The 25628-nt window shown below is 34.1% G+C and overlaps 1 protein-coding gene and 2 non-coding genes across 3 annotated transcripts; all 3 read right to left on the bottom strand.

The window, feature by feature from the left end:
- Positions 1-357: 357 nt before the first annotated feature.
- LOC148554658 (small nucleolar RNA R71) lies at positions 358-463 on the bottom strand. Its single transcript, XR_015888085.1, has one exon. It is a non-coding gene; the product is annotated as a small nucleolar RNA R71 (small nucleolar RNA).
- Positions 464-7339: 6876 nt separating this feature from the next.
- Positions 7340-7445, bottom strand: LOC148554657 (small nucleolar RNA R71). Its single transcript, XR_015888084.1, has one exon. It is a non-coding gene; the product is annotated as a small nucleolar RNA R71 (small nucleolar RNA).
- A 14404-nt stretch (positions 7446-21849) lies between these two features.
- LOC107645934 (pectinesterase-like) lies at positions 21850-25411 on the bottom strand. The gene is made up of 2 exons (XM_016350088.3): positions 24321-25411; positions 21850-22661 (listed from the first exon to the last, which is right to left on the bottom strand). Exons 1-2 carry the CDS (start codon positions 25282-25284, stop codon positions 21982-21984), a joined length of 1644 nt encoding a protein of 547 aa, XP_016205574.1. The 5' UTR covers positions 25285-25411; the 3' UTR covers positions 21850-21981.
- Positions 25412-25628: the final 217 nt, after the last annotated feature.

Below are 25628 nucleotides of genomic sequence, written 5' to 3'. Positions count from 1 at the left end.
GCTCTTATTCTGCCCCTACTGCGGATCTTTATGGAAAAAGTATTGTGGTGCCTCCTATAACTGCAAACAACTTTGAGTTGAAGTCACAATTGGTCACCCTGGTGCAACAGAACTGCCAGTATCATGGACTTCCTCATGAAGATCCAAATCAGTTTATTTCTGATTTTCTGCAGATATGTGATACTGTGAAGACAAATGGAGTGAATCCAGAGGTGTACAAACTCATGCTCTTCCCGTTTGCTCTGAGGGATAAAGCAAAGTTATGGCTAGATTCCCAACCAAAGGAGAGTCTGAATACTTGGGACAAGGTTGTTACTGAGTTTCTCACAAAATTTTTTCCACCAAAGAAGCTGACTAAGCTTAGGTTGGAAGTTCAGACTTTCAGACAGAAGGAAGGTGAAACTCTTTATGAAGCTTGGGAGAGATACAAGCTACTGACTAGGCAATGCCCTCCGGACATGTTCTCCAAATGGACCCAACTAGATATCTTTTATGAAGGTTTGGGTGAGATGTCCAAGATGAGCCTAGACACTTCTGCAGGCGGTTCATTGCACAAGAAGAAGACACCAGAGGAGACTATTGAGCTTATTGAATTGGTTGCAAGCAACCAATATCTGTACTCATCTAACAGGAATTCTGTGAACTCTGAAACCTCTCAAAAGAGAGGTGTGTTGGAAGTAGAAGCTGTTAATGCTCTTCTTGCTCAGAACAAGCTTATGTCTCATCAGATAAATCTACTTACTCAACAGATGGGTGGCATGCAAGTCTCAGCTATCAACACTCAAAATCCACCCCAAGATACCTCCTATGACATGACAGGTAACTTTATGCAAAATGATAATTATGATTATGCTCAACCCTCTTCTGAACAGGTGAATTACATGGGGAGTGGTCCTAGAAATCCCAACAATGATCCATATTCTAAGACATACAATCAGGGATGGAAGAATCACCTAAACTTTGGGTGGAGGGACCAACCTCAGAGACCTCAGAACTTCAACAATAGTTCTCAGGGCGGTTTCCAGCAAAACAATGATTTGGAAGCAATGTTGATAGGTTTTAGACAGGAAACCAGAGCATCCATTAAGAACCTGGAGATTCAAATGGGTCAATTAGCCACAAAGGTTAATGAAATTGATCAGAGGACTACTAATAGCCTTTCCGGTAACACAATTCCAAATTCAAGAGAGGAATGCAAGGCTATCACTGTAATAAGTGAACAAGTGGCAAGTACAGAAGCACAAGTTATACAGGAAACCAGAGCCTCTATTAGAAACTTAGAGGTGCTAGTGGATCAACTGAGCAAGCAATTACTTGAGAGGTCTGCAAGTACATTTCAAGAGGATACAGTGGTGAACCCAGGAGAAGATTGCAAGGCTATTCAATTGAGAAGTGGTAAAGTAGCTGGCTCTGAGACCAAGGCCAATGAAGAGCTAGTTGAAAAGGAAGCTCCAGAGGAGAAGAAGGGAGAAGTGGAGCACATCCCTCCAAAACGTGCAGACAACCCATTCCCAGACTCTCTTGACACTTATCATACATTGCCAAAGGCTCCTGAGTACAAGCCTAAAATGCCATATCCTCAGAGACTTCAAAAGGAGACCAAGGACAAACAGTTTTCAAAGTTCTTGGAAGTCTTTAGAAAGTTGCAAATCAATATTCCTTTTGCTGAGGTTTTGGAACAAATGCCCCTCTATGCCAAGTTCATGAAGGAGCTGTTGTCAAAGAAGAAGCCTTTAAAGGGAGATGAGACAGTGGTCCTGACTAAAGAATGCAGTGCCATCATTCAGAATAACTTACCAAAGAAGATGCCAGATCCAGGGAGCTTTCAAATTCCATGCACCATCGGGAGTACAACCTTTGAGAAGGCGTTATGTGATCTGGGAGAAAGCATCAATCTAATGCCCTTGTTTGTGATGAAGAAGCTGCAGATCCAAGAGGCACAACCCAAAAAGATAGCATTACAGATGGCGGACAAATCTATGAAGCCTGCATACGGATTAGTGGAGAATATCTTGGTCAAAGTGGGTAAGTTCTTCCTCTCAGCAGATTTTGTAATTCTTGATACAGGGGAGGATGAGAATGCCTCTATAATTCTAGGAAGACCATTCCTAGCCACTGGAAGAGCTCTGATTGATGTAGAAGTATGTGAATTAGTGCTTAGAGTGCATAATGAGCAACTGGTCTTTCATGTCTTCAAAGATGTACATTCAACAGGTGAAGAAGAGAGGTGCATGCAGGCTGAGCTTATTGATCCAAACCTTCAAGAACCCCCTGATGATGCACAGCAGAATTTGCAACTCAAACCTCCTGTGGTGACAACCGATAAGATTCCGCCTGACATCAAACCCAAGTTTGGTGTTGGAACTGCATCATCCACCAAGGAGGAGATCCCCAAAAATAAAAAAATACCCAGAGAATGGAGAAACAAAAAGATCCCCACTGAAGGTTTCTCCCCAGGAATGAAGGGGTATTGACCAGCAATCCAGCATGGGTTTATACAGTAATCAGAATCCTCTCTCTGGAGCATATTGAGCTACGTTATGGAGACACAGAAAAGAAGTTCAAAGTAAGGGGTGAAGAGCTGAGCCCCTATGATCCTCCTCCTTAGAGGAGCTGACCGTCAAGCTAGTGACGATAAAGAAGTGCTTGTCAGGAGGCAACCCGATAATTTCGTATCCTTAGCTATTTTTCGTAGTAGTAGTTTTCCTAGTTATTTTATTGAGTTCTTACTAATTTTCTGATCATGCAGCTATGTTCTTCCAGGAACCGAACACCTCAAGCTATATAATTCAACAAAAAAAAAGAAGCACACGACGCGATCGCGTCATTAACGCGAACGCGTCAATCATGTGTGCGTGAAAAATAAATTTGAACAGAGAGTTGCGCGGGAGTGGCGCAAGAATGATGCCTCTAGCACAAACAAGCCCACGCGGACGCATGGCTTACGCGACCGCGTCATTTATGATTTTTGCCACTTCACGCGACCGCGTCATCCACGTGGACGCGTGACCCGAAAAATCAATGTAGAAGGTGTCTGGACAGAGAATTAAGCTGGCTTGAGGCAAGAAGTGTGCTAAAAGCACAAATTTGGTCACGCAAACGCGTGCCCGACGCGTCCGCGTCAATTACATAAATGATCATCCACGCGAACGCGTGCATGACGCGACCGCATCGTAGGAAAATGTGGCTCCCAAGCCATGCGAACAGAAAGTCACGCGGGCGCGCGGCTGGCTTCGCGCGAATAGCACATAATCTAGGGCACGCGGACGCGTGCCTGACGCTAACGCGTCATTATGAAGAATGCGCAACGCACGCGATCGCGTCATTGACGTGAACGCGTCGCTTGCGCCGCCTAGTTTTCTTTCTCTCTCTCTCCCAATCCTAATTCTCTCTTATTCTCTTATCCTTTTATTTTTTCTTTCATTTCAATATTTGTCTCTTCTATTTTCAGTTCTTCTTTGCTTGAGGACAAGCAAACCTTTAAGTTTGGTGTTGACGCTTCGCTTATAGGTTTTCTGTCTATTCTTATGGCACCAAAGGGAGGCGAATCATCTTCACGGAGGAACACAACCTGAAGAATAAAATGACCGCTAGGATAATTAAGGTGGTTGAGTTCCCTTCATTTTTATTCCTTCCCTCTTTTCTATATTATATTCCAGTTTCCTGTTATTTTTCTTTGTTTGTTGCATGATCTTTTATTAGTTAGAATCCTAGGACTAGTTTAGTTTTCATTTAATTGCTTTAATGCTGAAAAGATGTTTCATGTACCACTCACTGAACTTGAATCTAAAAATAAAAGAAAAAGAAGTGATGTATTACATGAGAAATTGAGTTAATTTTAAAAACAGTCGGATTTACTTAAATGTGGTGGTATTTTCTGTGATTCTGAAAGCATGACATGAACAGTGCATAATTTTTTATAGTGAAGTTTATGAATGTTAAAATTGTTGGCTCTTGAAAGAATGATGAAAAAGAAAGATATTATTGATAATCTGAAAAATCATAAAATTGATTCTTGAAGCAAGAAAAAGCAGTGAAAAACACAAAGCTTGCGAAAAAAATATTTAATAAAATAAAGAAAAAACAAGAAAAAAAAAAGCAAGTAGAAAAAGCCAATAATCCTTTAAACTAAAAGGCAAAGGGTAAAAAGGATCCAAGACTTTGAGCATTAATGGATAGGAGGGCCCTAAGGAATAAAATCATGGCCTAAGCGGCTAAATCAAGCTGTCCCTAACCATGTGTTTGTGGCGTGAAGGTGTCAAGTGAAAAGCTTGAGACTGAGCGGTTAAAGTCGTGGTCCAAAGCAAAAAGAGTGTGCTTAAGAACTCTGGGCACCTCTAACTGGGGACTCTAGCAAAGCTAAGTCACAATCTGAAAAGGTTCACTCAGTTATGTGTCTGTGGCATTTATGTATCCGGTGGTAATACTGGAAAACAAAATGCTTAGGGTCACAGCCAAGACTCATAAAGTAGTTGTGTTCAAGAATCAACATATTGATCTAGGAGAGTCAATAACACTATCTGAATTCTGAGTTCCTATGGATGCCAATCATTCTGAACTTCAAAGAATAAAGTGAGATGCCAAAACTATTCAGGATTGCAGTTGTAAACCCCACTATAAGAAGAGACATGAGCTTAATCGAACTCTCATTCTCATGCAAATTCACATCCTAAGCTTATATTAGTGTTGGTTGCTTGAGGACAAGCAACATTTTAAGTTTGGTGTAGTGATGCGTGAGCATCTTGTCTATCTTTTCCTAGTGAATTTACATCTAAATTGTTGAATTTAATTAAGAATTAATTATATTTTAGCCACTATGGATGCTATTTTGAGTTTTGTACAATACTGTTTATTTTAGGTAGCATTTGGCAGAATCTGATGGAGTTTCTACAGAGAAAGAGAAGAAGCCAAGGAGATGACCAGTGAATACCGACGCGGACGCATGGCTCACGCGACTGCGCGAAATGGAAGAAATCGCAATGACGCGATCGCGTGCCTGACGCGAACGCGTGGACTGGAATCTGCACAAATGACGCGAACGCGTGGACGACGCGGACGCGTCACATGCGCCACGTGCAGAAAAAGTAGAAAAACGCTCGGGGCGATGTCTGGGCTGTTTTGACCCAGTTCTTAGCCCAGAAATCACAGATTAAAAGCTGCAGAATTGACAAATCAAGTGGTCCCACCCATCAGCTGAAGACTTGTTAATTAATTCGAATTTTAAATTCAAATCTTATTTTAGGAAAAGATATTATTTTAATTTTAATTTTAGATATTTGATTTTTGAATTATTAGGATTAGATATAAAAGGGATCCCAATAGGGTGGTTCCATAACAACATATTCCACAACATTATTCCATATAGATTTACATTTCATATTCCATGAGCAACTAATCCTCCATTGTTAAGGTTAGGAGCTCTGTCTATTGTATGGATTGATAATATTATTTTTCTATTTTAATTTATGTTTTGATTTATATTTCAATAATTGTTTTCATTCTTTATTTTATGAATCTGGGTGGAACGGAAGTATGACCCATGTTCTATTTGAGTTCTTGTAAAACTTGGAAAAGCTCTTTACTTGAACAATAGCTTGAAAACATATTATCCTGAATTTCTAATTGTTTGTATTTAGCGGGATACGTGATATATAATCCCTTTATTTTTGGACAATTAGGATTCTTGTGGCATATAAACTGGAATTTGATCATCACCCTCTAATTGGAATCAATTGACCAAGGAATTGGCAGTTGATGAATCTTAGAGGAGACTAGGAAGGTCTAAGGAATTAGGGTCTAGTCACAAATAGTTTGCCATGAATTAAATCTTGCATAATTAAAATAGTTAATAAGAAAAGTCAATCCAGAAAATAGATAACTCTGAAGCCTTAACTGCCTTCTCCATATATTATTCCCAACTTAATTACTTGCCCTTCTTTAATATTTTTGATATTGTTTAATGTCTTTTATATTGCATCTCAACACTAATTTTTGTTTGTCTAACTAAGCCTATCAAACACTAGTGTTGCTTAGTCCATCAATCCTCGTGGAATCGACCCTTACTCACGTAAGGTATTACTTGGTACGACCCGGTGCACTTGCCGGTTAGTAAGTGTGGTTGTAAAATACCGCACCACACTGCTAGATAGTTCTCCTTCCACCCTTGATAGAAAAGGTGAATCGTATTTGTTGTCCATCCTTCTGTCCACCACCAGTATGTGCTGCATCATCAATATTGAAGTTGTTTGATATATTTTCATTAGAATCAAGCTCTTTCGGTATTGAGTCTTCTCTTCCCGGAACTCGTGGATTTATTTCACTCTGAACTTTTTTTTTCTTTTCTCCCCTTTTGCCTCCCTTGTTCCTTAACTAATAAGTTTGACAAGCTTTTTAATAGGTTGAATGGAGTTGGACTCTTAGCTTTGACCAAACCAATCGCTGCTTCTTCTGACATTGATAGGCTACCATTTGATTTATTTGTGTTTACTTTACTCCCTGGTTGCTCTGACTGCAACCATCCACCCCAAAGCTCCTTTTCTATCTCATCTAAAACAACATCCCTTAATTATGTTAGGCATGATCTGACCTCATATCCTAGATGACCGCAATAATAACAAAAATTTGGTGTTACCCAGTTAATTTTATTTTAATTTTTCTGTTTATTTTTTCTTTTAAATTTTCAAATTTTTTTATTTATTTATTTAGTTTTTTTATTTTATTATTTTACGCAGGTTACCTCACAGGGACTTCTCTGCACTCTGACGTAGAGAGTCCCATTTTTTTCTTGTTTTTTGCTTGTGTATACACAGGAGTAGAGACAAAGAACATCTCTTAGACTTTGATCCTGAACCTGAAAGAAATTTTAGGCGACGTTTACAACAAGCAAGACTTTGCAAGGCTGCAGAATCCACTATGGCAAATAATAATGCTAATGCCAATGTGGTAAATCCGAATGGGGATGATCAACAGAGGAGAGTGCTTGGCTCTTATTCTGCCCCTACTGCGGATCTTTATGGAAAAAGTATTGTGGTGCCTCCTATAACTGCAAACAACTTTGAGTTGAAGTCACAATTGGTCACCCTGGTGCAACAGAACTGCCAGTATCATGGACTTCCTCATGAAGATCCAAATCAGTTTATTTCTGATTTTCTGCAGATATGTGATACTGTGAAGACAAATGGAGTGAATCCAGAGGTGTACAAACTCATGCTCTTCCCGTTTGCTCTGAGGGATAAAGCAAAGTTATGGCTAGATTCCCAACCAAAGGAGAGTCTGAATACTTGGGACAAGGTTGTTACTGAGTTTCTCACAAAATTTTTTCCACCAAAGAAGCTGACTAAGCTTAGGTTGGAAGTTCAGACTTTCAGACAGAAGGAAGGTGAAACTCTTTATGAAGCTTGGGAGAGATACAAGCTACTGACTAGGCAATGCCCTCCGGACATGTTCTCCAAATGGACCCAACTAGATATCTTTTATGAAGGTTTGGGTGAGATGTCCAAGATGAGCCTAGACACTTCTGCAGGCGGTTCATTGCACAAGAAGAAGACACCAGAGGAGACTATTGAGCTTATTGAATTGGTTGCAAGCAACCAATATCTGTACTCATCTAACAGGAATTCTGTGAACTCTGAAACCTCTCAAAAGAGAGGTGTGTTGGAAGTAGAAGCTGTTAATGCTCTTCTTGCTCAGAACAAGCTTATGTCTCATCAGATAAATCTACTTACTCAACAGATGGGTGGCATGCAAGTCTCAGCTATCAACACTCAAAATCCACCCCAAGATACCTCCTATGACATGACAGGTAACTTTATGCAAAATGATAATTATGATTATGCTCAACCCTCTTCTGAACAGGTGAATTACATGGGGAGTGGTCCTAGAAATCCCAACAATGATCCATATTCTAAGACATACAATCAGGGATGGAAGAATCACCTAAACTTTGGGTGGAGGGACCAACCTCAGAGACCTCAGAACTTCAACAATAGTTCTCAGGGCGGTTTCCAGCAAAACAATGATTTGGAAGCAATATTGATAGGTTTTAGACAGGAAACCAGAGCATCCATTAAGAACCTAGAGATTCAAATGGGTCAATTAGCCACAAAGGTTAATGAAATTGATCAGAGGACTACTAATAGCCTTTCCGGTAACACAATTCCAAATTCAAGAGAGGAATGCAAGGCTATCACTGTAATAAGTGAACAAGTGGCAAGTACAGAAGCACAAGTTATACAGGAAACCAGAGCCTCTATTAGAAACTTAGAGGTGCTAGTGGGTCAACTGAGCAAGCAATTACTTGAGAGGTCTGCAAGTACATTTCAAGAGGATACAGTGGTGAACCCAGGAGAAGATTGCAAGGCTATTCAATTGAGAAGTGGTAAAGTAGCTGGCTCTGAGACCAAGGCCAATGAAGAGCTAGTTGAAAAGGAAGCTCCAGAGGAGAAGAAGGGAGAAGTGGAGCACATCCCTCCAAAGCGTGCAGACAACCCATTCCCAGACTCTCTTGACACTTATCATACATTGCCAAAGGCTCCTGAGTACAAGCCTAAAATGCCATATCCTCAGAGACTTCAAAAGGAGACCAAGGACAAACAGTTTTCAAAGTTCTTGGAAGTCTTTAGAAAGTTGCAAATCAATATTCCTTTTGCTGAGGTTTTGGAACAAATGCCCCTCTATGCCAAGTTCATGAAGGAGCTGTTGTCAAAGAAGAAGCCTTTAAAGGGAGATGAGACAGTGGTCCTGACTAAAGAATGCAGTGCCATCATTCAGAATAACTTACCAAAGAAGATGCCAGATCCAGGGAGCTTTCAAATTCCATGCACCATCGGGAGTACAACCTTTGAGAAGGCGTTATGTGATCTGGGAGAAAGCATCAATCTAATGCCCTTGTTTGTGATGAAGAAGCTGCAGATCCAAGAGGCACAACCCACAAAGATAGCATTACAGATGGCGGACAAATCTATGAAGCCTGCATACGGATTAGTGGAGAATATCTTGGTCAAAGTGGGTAAGTTCTTCCTCTCAGCAGATTTTGTAATTCTTGATACAGGGGAGGATGAGAATGCCTCTATAATTCTAGGAAGACCATTCCTAGCCACTGGAAGAGCTCTGATTGATGTAGAAGTATGTGAATTAGTGCTTAGAGTGCATAATGAGCAACTGGTCTTTCATGTCTTCAAAGATGTACATTCAACAGGTGAAGAAGAGAGGTGCATGCAGGCTGAGCTTATTGATCTAAACCTTCAAGAACCCCCTGATGATGCACAGCAGAATTTGCAACTCAAACCTCCTGTGGTGACAACCGATAAGATTCCGCCTGACATCAAACCCAAGTTTGGTGTTGGAACTGCATCATCCACCAAGGAGGAGATCCCCAAAAATAAAAAAATACCCAGAGAATGGAGAAACAAAAAGATCCCCACTGAAGGTTTCTCCCCAGGAATGAAGGGGTATTGACCAGCAATCCAGCATGGGTTTATACAGTAATCAGAATCCTCTCTCTGGAGCATATTGAGCTACGTTATGGAGACACAGAAAAGAAGTTCAAAGTAAGGGGTGAAGAGCTGAGCCCCTATGATCCTCCTCCTTAGAGGAGCTGACCGTCAAGCTAGTGACGATAAAGAAGTGCTTGTCGGGAGGCAACCCGATAATTTCGTATCCTTAGCTATTTTTCGTAGTAGTAGTTTTCCTAGTTATTTTATTGAGTTCTTACTAATTTTCTGATCATGCAGCTATGTTCTTCCAGGAACCGAACACCTCAAACTATATAATTCAACAAAAAAAAAGAGGCACACGACGCGATCGCGTCATTAACGCGAACGCGTCAATCATGTGTGCGTAAAAAATAAATTTGAACAAAGAGTTGCGCGGGAGTGGCGCAAGAATGATGCCTCTAGCACAAACAAGCCCACGCGGACGCATGGCTTACGCGACCGCGTCATTTATGATTTTTGCCACTTCACGCGACCGCGTCATCCACGTGGACGCGTGACCCGAAAAATCAACGTAGAAGGTGTCTGGACAGAGAATTAAGCTGGCTTGAGGCAAGAAGTGTGCTAAAAGCACAAATTTGGTCACGCAAACGCGGGCCCGACGTGTCCGCGTCAATTACATAAATGATCATCCACGCGAACGCGTGCATGACGCGACCGCATCGTAGGAAAATGTGGCTCCCAAGCCATGCGAACAGAAAGTCACGCGGGCGCGCGGCTGGCTTCGCGCGAATAGCACATAATCTAGGGGACGCGGACGCGTGCCTGACGCTAACGCGTCATTATGAAGAATGCGCGACGCACGCGATCGCGTCATTGACGTGAACGCGTCGCTTGCGCCGCCCAGTTTTCTTTCTCTCTCTCTCCCAATCCTAATTCTCTCTTATTCTCTTATCCTTTTATTTTTTCTTTCATTTCAATATTTGTCTCTTCTATTTTCAGTTCTTCTTTGCTTGAGGACAAGCAAACCTTTAAGTTTGGTGTTGACGCTTCGCTTATAGGTTTTCTGTCTATTCTTATGGCACCAAAGGGAGGCGAATCATCTTCACGGAGGAACACAACCTGAAGAATAAAACGACCGCTAGGATAATTAAGGTGGTTGAGTTCCCTTCATTTTTATTCCTTCCCTCTTTTCTATATTATATTCCAGTTTCCTGTTATTTTTCTTTGTTTGTTGCATGATCTTTTATTAGTTAGAATCCTAGGACTAGTTTAGTTTTCATTTAATTGCTTTAATGCTGAAAAGATGTTTCATGTACCACTCACTGAACTTGAATCTAAAAATAAAAGAAAAAGAAGTGATGTATTACATGAGAAATTGAGTTAATTTTAAAAACAGTCGGATTTACTTAAATGTGGTGGTATTTTCTGTGATTCTGAAAGCATGACATGAACAGTGCATAATTTTTGATAGTGAAGTTTATGAATGTTAAAATTGTTGGCTCTTGAAAGAATGATGAAAAAGAAAGATATTATTGATAATCTGAAAAATCATAAAATTGATTCTTGAAGCAAGAAAAAGCAGTGAAAAACACAAAGCTTGCGAAAAAAATATTTAATAAAATAAAGAAAAAACAAGAAAAAAAAAAGCAAGTAGAAAAAGCCAATAATCCTTTAAACTAAAAGGCAAAGGGTAAAAAGGATCCAAGACTTTGAGCATTAATGGATAGGAGGGCCCTAAGGAATAAAATCATGGCCTAAGCGGCTAAATCAAGCTGTCCCTAACCATGTGTTTGTGGCGTGAAGGTGTCAAGTGAAAAGCTTGAGACTGAGCGGTTAAAGTCGTGGTCCAAAGCAAAAAGAGTGTGCTTAAGAACTCTGGGCACCTCTAACTGGGGACTCTAGCAAAGCTAAGTCACAATCTGAAAAGGTTCACTCAGTTATGTGTCTGTGGCATTTATGTATCCGGTGGTAATACTGGAAAACAAAATGCTTAGGGTCACAGCCAAGACTCATAAAGTAGTTGTGTTCAAGAATCAACATATTGATCTAGGAGAGTCAATAACACTATCTGAATTCTGAGTTCCTATGGATGCCAATCATTCTGAACTTCAAAGAATAAAGTGAGATGCCAAAACTATTCAGGATTGCAGTTGTAAACCCCACTATAAGAAGAGACATGAGCTTAATCGAACTCTCATTCTCATGCAAATTCACATCCTAAGCTTATATTAGTGTTGGTTGCTTGAGGACAAGCAACATTTTAAGTTTGGTGTAGTGATGCGTGAGCATCTTGTCTATCTTTTCCTAGTGAATTTACATCTAAATTGTTGAATTTAATTAAGAATTAATTATATTTTAGCCACTATGGATGCTATTTTGAGTTTTGTACAATACTGTTTATTTTAGGTAGCATTTGGCAGAATCTGATGGAGTTTCTACAGAGAAAGAGAAGAAGCCAAGGAGATGACCAGTGAATACCGACGCGGACGCATGGCTCACGCGACTGCGCGAAATGGAAGAAATCGCAATGACGCGATCGCGTGCCTGACGCGAACGCGTGGACTGGAATCTGCACAAATGACGCGAACGCGTGGACGACGCGGACGCGTCACATGCGCCACGTGCAGAAAAAGTAGAAAAACGCTCGGGGCGATGTCTGGGCTGTTTTGACCCAGTTCTTAGCCCAGAAATCACAGATTAAAAGCTGCAGAATTGACAAATCAAGTGGTCCCACCCATCAGCTGAAGACTTGTTAATTAATTCGAATTTTAAATTCAAATCTTATTTTAGGAAAAGATATTATTTTAATTTTAATTTTAGATATTTGATTTTTGAATTATTAGGATTAGATATAAAAGGGATCCCAATAGGGTGGTTCCATAACAACATATTCCACAACATTATTCCATATAGATTTACATTTCATATTCCATGAGCAACTAATCCTCCATTGTTAAGGTTAGGAGCTCTGTCTATTGTATGGATTGATAATATTATTTTTCTATTTTAATTTATGTTTTGATTTATATTTCAATAATTGTTTTCATTCTTTATTTTATGAATCTGGGTGGAACGGAAGTATGACCCATGTTCTATTTGAGTTCTTGTAAAACTTGGAAAAGCTCTTTACTTGAACAATAGCTTGAAAACATATTATCCTGAATTTCTAATTGTTTGTATTTAGCGGGATACGTGATATATAATCCCTTTATTTTTGGACAATTAGGATTCTTGTGGCATATAAACTGGAATTTGATCATCACCCTCTAATTGGAATCAATTGACCAAGGAATTGGCAGTTGATGAATCTTAGAGGAGACTAGGAAGGTCTAAGGAATTAGGGTCTAGTCACAAATAGTTTGCCATGAATTAAATCTTGCATAATTAAAATAGTTAATAAGAAAAGTCAATCCAGAAAATAGATAACTCTGAAGCCTTAACTGCCTTCTCCATATATTATTCCCAACTTAATTACTTGCCCTTCTTTAATATTTTTGATATTGTTTAATGTCTTTTATATTGCATCTCAACACTAATTTTTGTTTGTCTAACTAAGCCTATCAAACACTAGTGTTGCTTAGTCCATCAATCCTCGTGGAATCGACCCTTACTCACGTAAGGTATTACTTGGTACGACCCGGTGCACTTGCCGGTTAGTAAGTGTGGTTGTAAAATACCGCACCACACTGCTAGATAGTTCTCCTTCCACCCTTGATAGAAAAGGTGAATCGTATTTGTTGTCCATCCTTCTGTCCACCACCAGTATGTGCTGCATCATCAATATTGAAGTTGTTTGATATATTTTCATTAGAATCAAGCTCTTTCGGTATTGAGTCTTCTCTTCCCGGAACTCGTGGATTTATTTCACTCTGAACTTTTTTTTTCTTTTCTCCCCTTTTGCCTCCCTTGTTCCTTAACTAATAAGTTTGACAAGCTTTTTAATAGGTTGAATGGAGTTGGACTCTTAGCTTTGACCAAACCAATCGCTGCTTCTTCTGACATTGATAGGCTACCATTTGATTTATTTGTGTTTACTTTACTCCCTGGTTGCTCTGACTGCAACCATCCACCCCAAAGCTCCTTTTCTATCTCATCTAAAACAACATCCCTTAATTATGTTAGGCATGATCTGACCTCATATCCTAGATGACCGCAATAATAACAAAAATTTTCTATCCATTCATATTGTAGATTTAGATCTATCACCCTCCCATTCCAGCCTACAATCTTCAATATTCTCCTAAGAGGTTTAGTAAAAGTTTAATTTGAATTTTCACAATCCTATCTTCCTTGCCCCTAATAGAGAAGAAATAAACATTAATCACTTCACCTATCTCCTCCGACCTTCCTCCTTAATTCTTTAGTTTTGCAATGTTCAAGTAACCCCATAATTGAATCTAAATTGAAACCTAAGCGAACTCCTCATCATCAATGGTGACTTCCTATTTTTACCTTTTTAAATTAAGAATGTTGTTTTTGAAAGGTCATAGAACTCCTTTCTCAATATTAATAACATCCATCTCGTTTTTAAAGAAGAATTGAAAGAGGTTACTACTATAACCTAACACTTTCAATTCTGTTACTTGATCCCAAATAGCTGTCAATGCTGATTCCATAGTTCCAACACTAAATGCCCTATCCACCAATAGCCTCCATGATAAACTCTTAGTACATTTCTCTAAATCGATCTATATATCTCCATCATCAAAACTAACAACTTTTTCGTCTACCTCCAAATTATTATCGTCTGGTGTTATTACCAGAGTCAACCATGTCAAAGCCTGTTGCCTTACAATTGAAAGCTCACACTCACACAAATTTGTGAAAATTAGGATTATTTTGCTAAACCTCTAGCAGAACATGTAAAAAACCCTAAGGGTTACATTGGAACTCAATTACTTTATTAGTACTATTTTAAGATGGCCAATGCTACGGTGACGAAGAAGTTATTCTTCTTCAGCTGCTAAAGCGATGTGGAGGAGCCATCTGGCTGACGCGTGTGGCATTGTTCTCCATATAGAGACATTGGCTGTTCGGAGGCAGATGATGCGCAGTTAATATCGTAGAAAGAGATTAATTAGGTGAGAGATTTTTCATACCTAATAATGATGATTATGATGTTGGACTTTTTTGTGCATAACTAGTATAAGATTTTTGGTATATTGTGTAGTGGACTTTTTGTTTGTTTATTGCACTGTTAGTGTCAAGAGAGTTAAAATTTTGGTTAGTTGGAGAAAATAAAAAAGGGTTTTGGTGAACATGATTGTTAATTATTGAAAGAAGTATCTATATATATATGGTAGTAATTGTTAATTTAGTAAGAAAAATTATAAATAAAATTTAGAATGTTGTTTCACATTCAATAACTACAATTTTGATAAGTTAAAAGGTTCAATAGAGGTAATTTTATATGTAATTATCTTTAATTTTTTATTTAAAACATAATATATTTTCTTATTATTTTGGTGTAGATAGAGTTTAAGGATATTAATTAAGATTTTTTATTTAGGATTAATTTATATAATTTAGACTTTGTAGATTAGGATTTTAGATTTAGGATTAGAATTATTGTATTGATTTAGGATTTGGAAATTAGAATTTAGGATTTAGAATTTATAAATTACGGTATTTATGGAGTTTAGAGTTTATTAGATTATGATCTAGTATTTATGGTGTTAGGGTTTAGGTTTTAATTTAAGAAGTTGAGGATTTTAGATTTAAAGTTAAGAGTTTAATGAATGTGATTGAATGTTTAGGATTTAGGATTCAAGATTCAAAGAAATTAGTGTTGAGAGAGTTTAGAATTTATACTTTAGGATTGAAGTTTGAAGGTGAGAGAGGGAGTTTATTGTTTAAGTTCGAAATTTAAAAATTGACAAGATTTAAAATTTTAAATAATTAAAAATGTATGACCTTAATTTAAAAAAGAATTGTTTCAATTAAAATATAAGTAGGTGTTTATTAAACCAACTAAGAATTATTATAAAGTATCTAACGAAAATATAAAAATATATTTAATTTATTACGTTAATTAGTTTCATTAATATATAATTGAATAAAGTTTGCATTAATTAAATTAAACGAATTTATAGTCAGTATTGTGCAGTTGATATTATTAAAAATGATGGGGTGAAATATTTTTAATTGTGACTATAGTCTCCGTTGGGTATAAATTATTTTTAAGTTAAGTTTAATTATTTTTTTTTATGTCTCCCATAAGTTGTTTTTGATAATATTAATGTACAATTTGTAAATACCAGAGATCGATTAATGATTTTATTAAATATCAAGGTTACGAAAATAATAAAAAATAATAGAAATAAAATACAATAAAAAAACATAAAATAAATTAAACCTTTAAATCCTACGAATTTTGATAATTATCGTGTTTACGGTGCAGAGGCGGACTAGGCAGGATTTGATTATGAAGTTGTTATTAAAGAATAGGTGTAAATAGTTGCAAAGACTTTCCCATTCGTTCGCTACAGGTTTAGGGTAAGGTTAAGTTTGGGGGAGTGATCGGAGTGTCGGGTATTTTTGTTATTTTTTTTTATAAAAATCCAAACGGCACCGTATCAGTTCATGCTGTTACTCTTCTTTTTATTTTTGAATTCTCATTTTTTTCGATGCCCAAAAATCTATATGATTCACAGACTTCTTGAAAATTTTGTCATTCCTTTTCAAATAAGGGCTCCAAATGATAACAATGAAACTAAACTGACTAACATTCTATCAATTCGACTGCATGATTGACCCCCAAAACACATAACCTTACGGTCATTCAACTCTATATCGGCCAGTTCCACAATAATGACACAATAGTGCATTTCCTTTCTTCCAACTGTCCAGCATCATTAAAAACACCCATGTAGCAAAGAAGAACTTGACATATTCCCGATAAAAAACTCAACTATTCCCACACAGCAAGCTTCTCTTCGCTTATATGCACACCATACACCAAGGTAACCGCAGAAATAGAAATTATTCATTGTTACTTCCCCGCTGTATAGACAACATTGTCTCTTCTTTGTAACAATTACTCAACCTAAACATGATATCATCCCACGTTATTAATAAACCTCCAGAAACACACCTTTCGATCCCACAATTTCTAAACTCACCGTATCATTACCCCAAAATTGTACTAAATCAAACTTTGTAATCACCTCGTGCACCATTGTATATAATTGTATGCATCCTTCTTAGTGAAGCCCATTAGAGAATAGCCACCAGCTTGTCCAGCCATATACTCCAGAATCTTAGACGTCGGAACACCATGAGCCTGCATACCAGATATTTGTGTCTTGACAGAACAACTTATTTCTCTAAAATTCGTCATCATATGAACCATATATATCGGAGTTAAATCATGGTTATGATCCAATACTATTTTTCTCACCCTCCATATACGACTGACCACATCAAGGTAGACTGATAGCTTTGTGTCAAAATTTGTGCGCATTTTCGGTCTGTGACCTCTCTGCCTATCTAGCCTATCATAGTGATAACGTTGTCTCAGGCCCGCTCTGTTACAAAAAAATCTCCTACGAATAACCATTTCACTTTCATCTTTTCTCGAGTCACCCTTCTGAATACCAAAACCAAAACATTTGCCGAACCTCCTGTAAAATTCATATGCTGCTTCATCGCTTTGGAATGCCTTACTCATTAACTCTTCCTTACTCAACTGCAATACATCTCCATAGTCACCGGCTTCTTCATCCAACATTTCATATCCACTCTCAGCCATTAAAATTTTCAATGAATTTTTGAGTTCAATAAATTCAACAACGAATACCCTGGAAGAAAATTTGTATCAGAATAAATAATAAAATTAACTGATCACTAAGACAGCAACAAAAAATCTCCTCACCAGTGTGATTGATTAATTCCAAATACAATACCTAAGTCGTAGAACATAATGTTTCCTGAATAACATCACACAATACTCACTAATCCACACCTTTGCAGTACTTACCAACCCCAATACATGACATACCTGCATTTCTATGGATTAAGTCCACCTATCCTAAATATCACTTTATTTTGACATATGAAGAAAGCACGCTACACTTACTCATCAACTTAGGCTAAAGATTTTTACAATCAATCATCAACAATAACAACAAGCTCTTTTTATTTCTAAAAAATTATTCTCAACCATCATTACGTCAGAAAAATATCTTACATCACAAATTATATGTATTACCAACAAATCCCCAATAACACTTACAAATAAAGAAAATTTGGCATCGATTTCATTTGCTTATTTTTCATCGCATCCTCTTTTGTGAACAAAAAACCTCCGACTCTAATTTTAACTTTTCTTCCACCTCACAACTCAAACACACCCTTTGCATAAACATACAACCAAGCATAATCTTTAACGTACAAAATACATGTGTTCTATTGGAAAAACTTACCGGCTTAAATGGTACCAACACTAATAACCCCAGCTCTCGTTCCTTTCCCTTCATACCCTTCAATTTCTCAGACCTTTCACCGTCTACTGCCGTCAGCCTTCTCCCTCCTAACACCGAAACAGAGTCTGGATTACCCTAATTCTTTCAACACTTCTACTACTACTATTATTATTATTATTATTATTATTATTATTATTAAACTAAGCCCAGAGAAGGATAAGGCAACATCCCAATCCATTTATGTTAAATAAATAACCCAACTAAAAAAAATCTTATTAGACTTGAAATAAAAATAGCTCCAACATTTAATCACAATAATTAACACAACATAATACTTATCTCATTAATCTGTTTTATCTGTTACAGTCTGCTGTTTCTGCTTTTGATCAGAGTTGCTATTTTTTTAGGAAATAACTTGACACATGTCCACCAACCAACTTCTCCACGTTGCTTCAGCATATAAGAAAAATTTTTTTTTTCATCACCGTAGCACTGTCCTTTTAAGATATTTCATAATATTAAGTGTGTGTTTGAATTACAATTTGTAAACGGGAGTTTGCATAAAATTGATTTTGCAAACTTGATTTTGATAAAAAGTAAGTTTGTGTTAAAGTGATTTATGTTTGGTAATTTTTTTATCAAAATTGATTATAGTAAAATAAATGTTGTTTGGCTTATACCATTCAAAATTACTTTTAGATAAAAAATTACTAAAATAGACCTCAACTTAAATAATTTTTTTTATATTATCCTATCATTTTAATTTAGATATTTAAATAGATCTTATTAGTTAATTTTATAATAAAATTAATATTTACTTACTAAAATAAAAATAACATATAAAAATAGATAAAATATATTTTTAAATAAAAATAAAACAATATATATATATATATAAAGAATATTTAATCAAATATGTTACACTTTTTTTAAGTATTAACTAAGAATGTTACTTTAGTATTTTTTTACATCGTACTCTTATTCTAGTACTCTCAATAATCTTATTCATAATATTAATTTGGAATCCAACGTTTATGATTTTATTATTATTTATGATTAATTTTTTATTTAATATATTTTTTAATAGAATCATAATTTATATTATAAAAAATTACACTAAAACATAGTATATGAGAATTACAATTATAAAAGAGAGTATTAAAAATAATAAAAAATTAAATATTTACTTTATAGTAATTGAAACAAATCTAAAAATTTTTGATGATCTTTTTATATAGTATATTTTTAGTATTTTTAGTACTATTTTTTTAGTATGCTATAATCTTTTACTATTATTATTATTTATAGTTATTTTTTGGTTTAATTTACTTTACCTAATAGAATCAATAAATTATATTATAAAAAGATAATAACAAACATAATACAAAAAAATCACAATTATAAAAGTATATAATATCAAACAAACAGCTGAAAAAAATAAAAAAAAATAAATAATAAAAAAATAGAGCTCATATAAATAGAAATAACAAGAATTTATAAATAATATAATAACATACATGAAGGAAAAGTTGTAAAAGATAAATAAATGGTCCATGGCTAAAAGCCCATTAGAAAAACGCAGAAATTAAAAATAGTTGCTTCTTATAAACGTTGGTTTTGGTAGCGAAATCACTTCTGCGTTCATGAAAAAAAATTTGCCAAACCAAAAGTTGAAGCTTTCAAAAAGTCTAAACGTGCTTCTTCTCTTCCAATGAGTTTTCCAAATACACCCTAACTATATTAAGTGGTGTAAAAAAAGTCACTAATTAAATTAGTTATTCATGTAAAATATATATTAAAATATAAAATACATATTAAAAATAAATTAAATAATATATATTTATATATAAATATATAATAATTAATTTTTTGTACGTAAATAATATTTTTGTATATATATAGACAACTTCAAAATCTCAACAATTATTTTTGTAACGGTGAATATTGAATTACTTTTATATACCTTATCTAAGTTTAAAAGATTTAATGTTAATATTCGATAAGAAAAATGTCATCGGGTTACTTTAATTTTATCTTTTGTTTTTTTTTTTTTTATTCTTTGACACTTAATTAATAATCAACTTTGAATTAAGATAACAAGACTCACATGTTATGAAAATTATAAATTCAACACTAATTGAATTCTTTTTTTTTTTCACTTTGAATGATTTTTTCTTAAAATTAAAGAACTTGATTGTATTGATGATAAAAGATTATTCTATATTTTTTAAAAATATAAAACAAAAATAAGAAAAATTTTAAATGTTATTTTTATTGTTTTAGATTATTAATTTTTATGTGTTAATTAGTTAAATAATTTGAAAATTGATTATATTTTATAATAATAAAAAATTCTTTTATAATAATAATATAATATTTTTTTGCACTGTTAAAAAATTGGGAGGATACTCCTATAAAAACACAGAAAATATCTTTTTTAAAGATATTTTTTAATAATTAAAATTTAACACATATAATCACTTAAATTATGTTATTTTTGTCAAAATTAAGTCAGACAAATTAATTTAACCGAAAAATAGTGAATTAAATTTTGAATTCGTCTAAATTAATATTATTTTTTATAAAAAATAACTATAATACCCCTATTATATAAAATGACTAAAATACTCTTATTATATATATTAATTTTGAGAATTCTAAATTTTAGCCATTTTCTTCTCTATCGTTATAGGGTTAGAATTTAAAGTTTTCAATAATATATATATATATATAATAGAGATATTTTAGTTATGATTTATAATAGGAATATTGTAGTAATTTTTTATAAAAATATTAATTTATACCAGTTTAAAATTTAATTTATTAATTTTTTTTGTTAAACTGATTTGTCTAGTCTAATTTTAATAAAAATAATACAATTTAATTGATTATATGTGTTAAATTTTAATTTTTAAAAAATATCTTAAAAAAAAAGACGTTTTTGACATCTTTATCTAAGTGGCTCCTTTATTTTAAAGTGAAAATTCCACTCCCCTCCCCTGCGAGATGTTCAAATGACACTCCCCTCCCCCTATTTTATAAATGTACATTCCCTTCCCTTCTAATTTTTAAAAAACCTCATCTTTAATCCATTTTAAACTTTTTGTGTTAACTAATATTAATTTTATCTATTTTTTAAGCAAAAAAAATATTTTAAAAAAAATATCCATTAGCAAACATTTTATTTTTTATCATTAAATTTTACTTACCAAAATATCCTTTAATAAATTATTCATTTATTGATTAAATTATATTTTTAAAAATATTTAATAATTATATTATTTTTTTCTAAAATACCCTTCAATAATTTTTTAATTATTAAATTATAATTTTACCAAAATTTTCATTAACAATTTTTTTATATTTTACTATTAATTTTTCGATATCTATATATATTATTTTAACCTTAAATAAAAAATTTTAGTAAGATTATTTTTTAATATCAATATATATTAATTGGTATACATATTAACAGTGGTAAGATTTTTTATTTAATGTTAAAATAATGTATATTGATATCAAAAAATTAATAGTAAATATAAAAATAATTGTTAACAAATATTTTAGTAAAATCATAATTTAATAATTAAAAAATTATTGAAGAGTAGGTATTTTAGAAAAAAATAATTTAATTATTAATTATTTAAAAAATATTTTGGTAAAAATACAATTTAATCAATAAAAGAATAATTTATTAAAGGGTATTTTAGTAAGTAAAATTTAATGATAAAAAATAAATTTTTTATTAATGGGTATTTTTTCAAAAAATAATTTATTTTTTCTTAAAAAATGAATAAAGTTAACATTAGTTAACACAAAAAAATTAAAATAGATTAAAGAGGAGGTTTTTTAAAAATTAGAAGAAAGAAAAATGTACATTTATAAAATAGAAGTAAGAGAAGCGTCATTTTAACATTTTATATGAGGGGAGAGTGAAATTTTCTCTCTTTTAAATATGTCAGTTCTAATTCCGTACCTTTTTTTACGTGTTGAAGTTTTTGTTTTTTAGCAATGGTAAGATTTTACATATGATAAAATGGTGGTCCAATAGGACAAGTGCAGAATCAAAGAAAGAAAACATAATTACAACAACAAATAAGGATCACACTTTGCAAGGATAGAGTTCAAATTAAATCAAGAAAGTAGGGGACTCCAGTAGGAGGTAACCATGCAGCACCGGATATGAAATTAGAAACTGTGAAATTCTCTGCATCAGTGGCATTAATGACATGGTAGCCTGCCCAAGTGACCCGATTACTAGTGTTAGATCCAGGACCCCAATTATCATATTCCGCATAATAAAGAGTGTCCAAATACAATGTCCCTGACCACTCTGCCCAACCAGCAGGATCAATCAAACTGTCCATGAAAGACTGTATGTAAACCGTTCTTGAATACTCCTTCCATGGCCTCCCAAGATACGTTTTAGTGGTGCCCAAGTCGGTGGCGGCGGTTATTGTACAGTTGTGTACAGATGTTCCTGTGTTTTGGTTAATGTCAGTTCTGCCCTGTGCTGTGATGGTGTTGTACTGGCCACTCATTGGGAGGCGTGGCAAAATGTTACAGTTTTGCAACACAACTGCTGCGTTGCCAAATATGAAGTCAATGGTGCCGTAAATGTCGCAATCTCGGTAGAATTGTCTCATTGAATGTGTGTACAAAGTGTCTTGGTACCCTTCGAAGCTGCAATTGTAGAATGCGGATAGGTCTGCTCCGCTTCTAAGAGCCACCGCTTGGTGATTGCTTGCTCCTGCTGTGTTGCGAAATGTTATATTCATAGCCACGAATCCTTGCGCAACCACAGCTGTGTCACATATCAAAACGTAAATCAGCTATAAATTAAATTATAGGCGAATACCTAACTCGATCTCTGATAATTACTTCGAAGAGAATAACAAATAAAAAAGGTGGATACTAATGAAGATGGCAAAAATATGAAGATGTTTTGGTTAAAAGTGTGGTTTATTTATTTAGCCACAATTTAAACAAAAATAACACTTTTATAAATATCAAAATCTAATCATACAATCCATCACCCAAGGATCAAAAAGAAATATATTCACATGAAGACAATTATAGAATTTTCATTGTAGTATCCATCATAAAAAAAATTCTTTTAGTTTGAATAGTCTTTGTGTCAAAGATAAAAAAATATTAATAAAGAGGATAATCAATCCAAAAAAATAAATATTAAAAACTAAAAATAATATTTTTTTTAATTTTATTATCTTTTAAAATAATTGTTAGATTCGTTTTAGATTTTTCTGTAAACTATAATTTATGATCACTTGCACATGCATGATCCATATGAAGTTAAAAATTATACTAAAAGTAGCTTAAATTATTTAAATTCTTCACTCAACATATATATATATATATATATATATATATATATATGATTCTTCATTACGCGTGGCTATACACATGTTGCTGTGATGTTATTATATATATGCACTATATTTATATGGGTAATACTATAAAATTAGGATAATTTATTATTTTTAATAGACAATTAATTAATAATATTTAAAAATATAAACTAAAAATATAGAATTAGTCTGTTAAACTAAAAAAAGGTTATACTGTTAATTAAAAATGTAGACTAATATAAATTAAAATTATTTATTCTTAAACTTTTTTTTCTTTTTATGTATGTGACTCTCGTACACCTTTTATTACTAAAAGTGATTTCATGAGAAGTAAAAAAATAAAAATAAAAATTTATGTTTTATATTATTTTTTGGTATCTATATGTTTTATACTATAAAAAGAAAGTTCTATGAGAAGTGTCTAAAAAATTAGTTCAAATATCATTTTTTTTAGAGTAATGCTAAATAATTAATAATTTTTTTGAACAATATAAATAATTATCAATTAAATTAAAATATACTATACCTCCAAATTATCCACCTAAATCTTAATATTAAAATAATCATCAACACACTTAATAAAATGAATATCTGATATATCCATTATTCATATTATTTAGTATTTTCATTACCTATCTATGCTTTTTTTTTTTTTCTAATATGAAATGCATGTGAATGAGAAAGTTATACCTCCCAATGAAAAAATATGGCTTCACGTAAATTATACTAATGAGTATTATGTCTTTTAAGATCTAACGAGTTCAATTACATTTTTTTTTTCCGATTAGTTTTTGGTGAAAATTCAGGTGGAGTCGACTTCACATAAAGTTGATAACTAAGAGTCGTTAAATAAGTTAACTGATTTCTCAACTATTAAGTTTTCGTAAAGTCGATTGGACCTGAATTTTCACTTTATTTTTTTTTATGATTATTACAATTAATATAAAAAATAATTATTTTTATTAAAATAATATTACGTAATTAAATTATTTTACACTAATAATATATCAAAATTAAAATTTTTAATTATATAGATCAATAGATGAATGTAATTTATTGATGAAAGAAAAGAAGGTTGAGTTGAAGGTTATTACCAAATGAATAAGAATTGAAGGTAGTGTAGCCAGTACCGGCGCTGTGATTGCCGGTGATTATGGTCTGGTTGATACCATCACCAATCATCATCAAGTACTGCTTGTATTTTGGAATAGATACATACTCTTCGTACACTCCTGCAACCACATAAATCACAAAGAAACCATTGACACCACCGGTGTTGTTGGGTGCCGCAGCCACCGCATCGTTGATAGTTGTGAAGTTTCCAGACCCATCAGGATTCACCACCACCGTTTGGTTCACAACAACACCGTCAGGAGCACTCTGAAGCAGCTTTCTCCCTCTCTTTCTGATTATCTCGTAAACCCTCTGTTCCCACGCGTAAGCGTCATTTCTTTGAGAAAACAGCTTTCGACTCTGTTGTGTGGTTGTGCTGGAAGCCCATCCCCGTTTAAAGAGTGCAAGAGATATGCTGGAAAACATGGTTCCGTTTGAAACATAGCTTACTAGGTTGTCATCAGGGGTTGATGACGTGGCTTCTTTAAGGCTTTCTAAGCAGGTATCGAGATTGGTTAATGTAGCACTAATCATGGTAAGAAGGTTTTCAGCCTCGGAACTATTAAGGGTGCTGTTTGTGGTGTCTAGAGTTTGTAGAGTCTTGGTCCAGAAATCTATGTTGAGGTCAACTAAGAGGTGGCAATCTTCAAGGGCGAGAATCGTTGACCGGGAGAATTCGGAGGGAGATTGTAAGTAGCTAGAGACTAATGAGAGAACATCCCTTGACGATGACAGGGACTTGTTTGTGTAAAAACGGCCATACTCATGAATGTCACCTCCTTGGACATTAGAAGGGGAATTGGATTTGCAAAATGTTGGATGAGGTGTGAGGTTGCAAATTGTGTCTATGGAGGAAGAAGCAGATGATGCTGATAATAATGCAAGAGATGCAAATTGCCATAAAAACATGCATAATGTTAGGGACTTCTTTGAAATTATTGCCATGAGGGTGTGGTGTGGATATTCAGTTAATCAAAATAATTAGACCGTTTATATATATAGCTTCATAGCTATGATGGAATATTTCGGTTTAATTAAAATAAACAAATTAGGTTAATTGTTTAAGAGGTTAGATAGAAAAGTAGAAAACACAGAAGAATGTCAACCCTACCCTAAATTAATTGCTAAAACATTATGGTCTTCTTATTATTTGCACCGGTTCTATACCTTGAACAACTATATATAGATCTACTTTAATTGTGTTACCTATAACTGGAAAAGTTCAAGCTCGCTTTTAAAGGCAATGTTAATTAAGCTTCAAAGTCAGAAAGCTAACACGGATTGATTAT

This window comes from Arachis ipaensis, chromosome B6 (genome assembly GCF_059453495.1).
Source record: "Arachis ipaensis isolate K30076 ecotype BB chromosome B6, ASM5945349v1, whole genome shotgun sequence".
Taxonomy (NCBI): Eukaryota; Viridiplantae; Streptophyta; class Magnoliopsida; order Fabales; family Fabaceae; genus Arachis; species Arachis ipaensis.
This window is presented reverse-complemented; position numbering and strand designations above follow the sequence as displayed.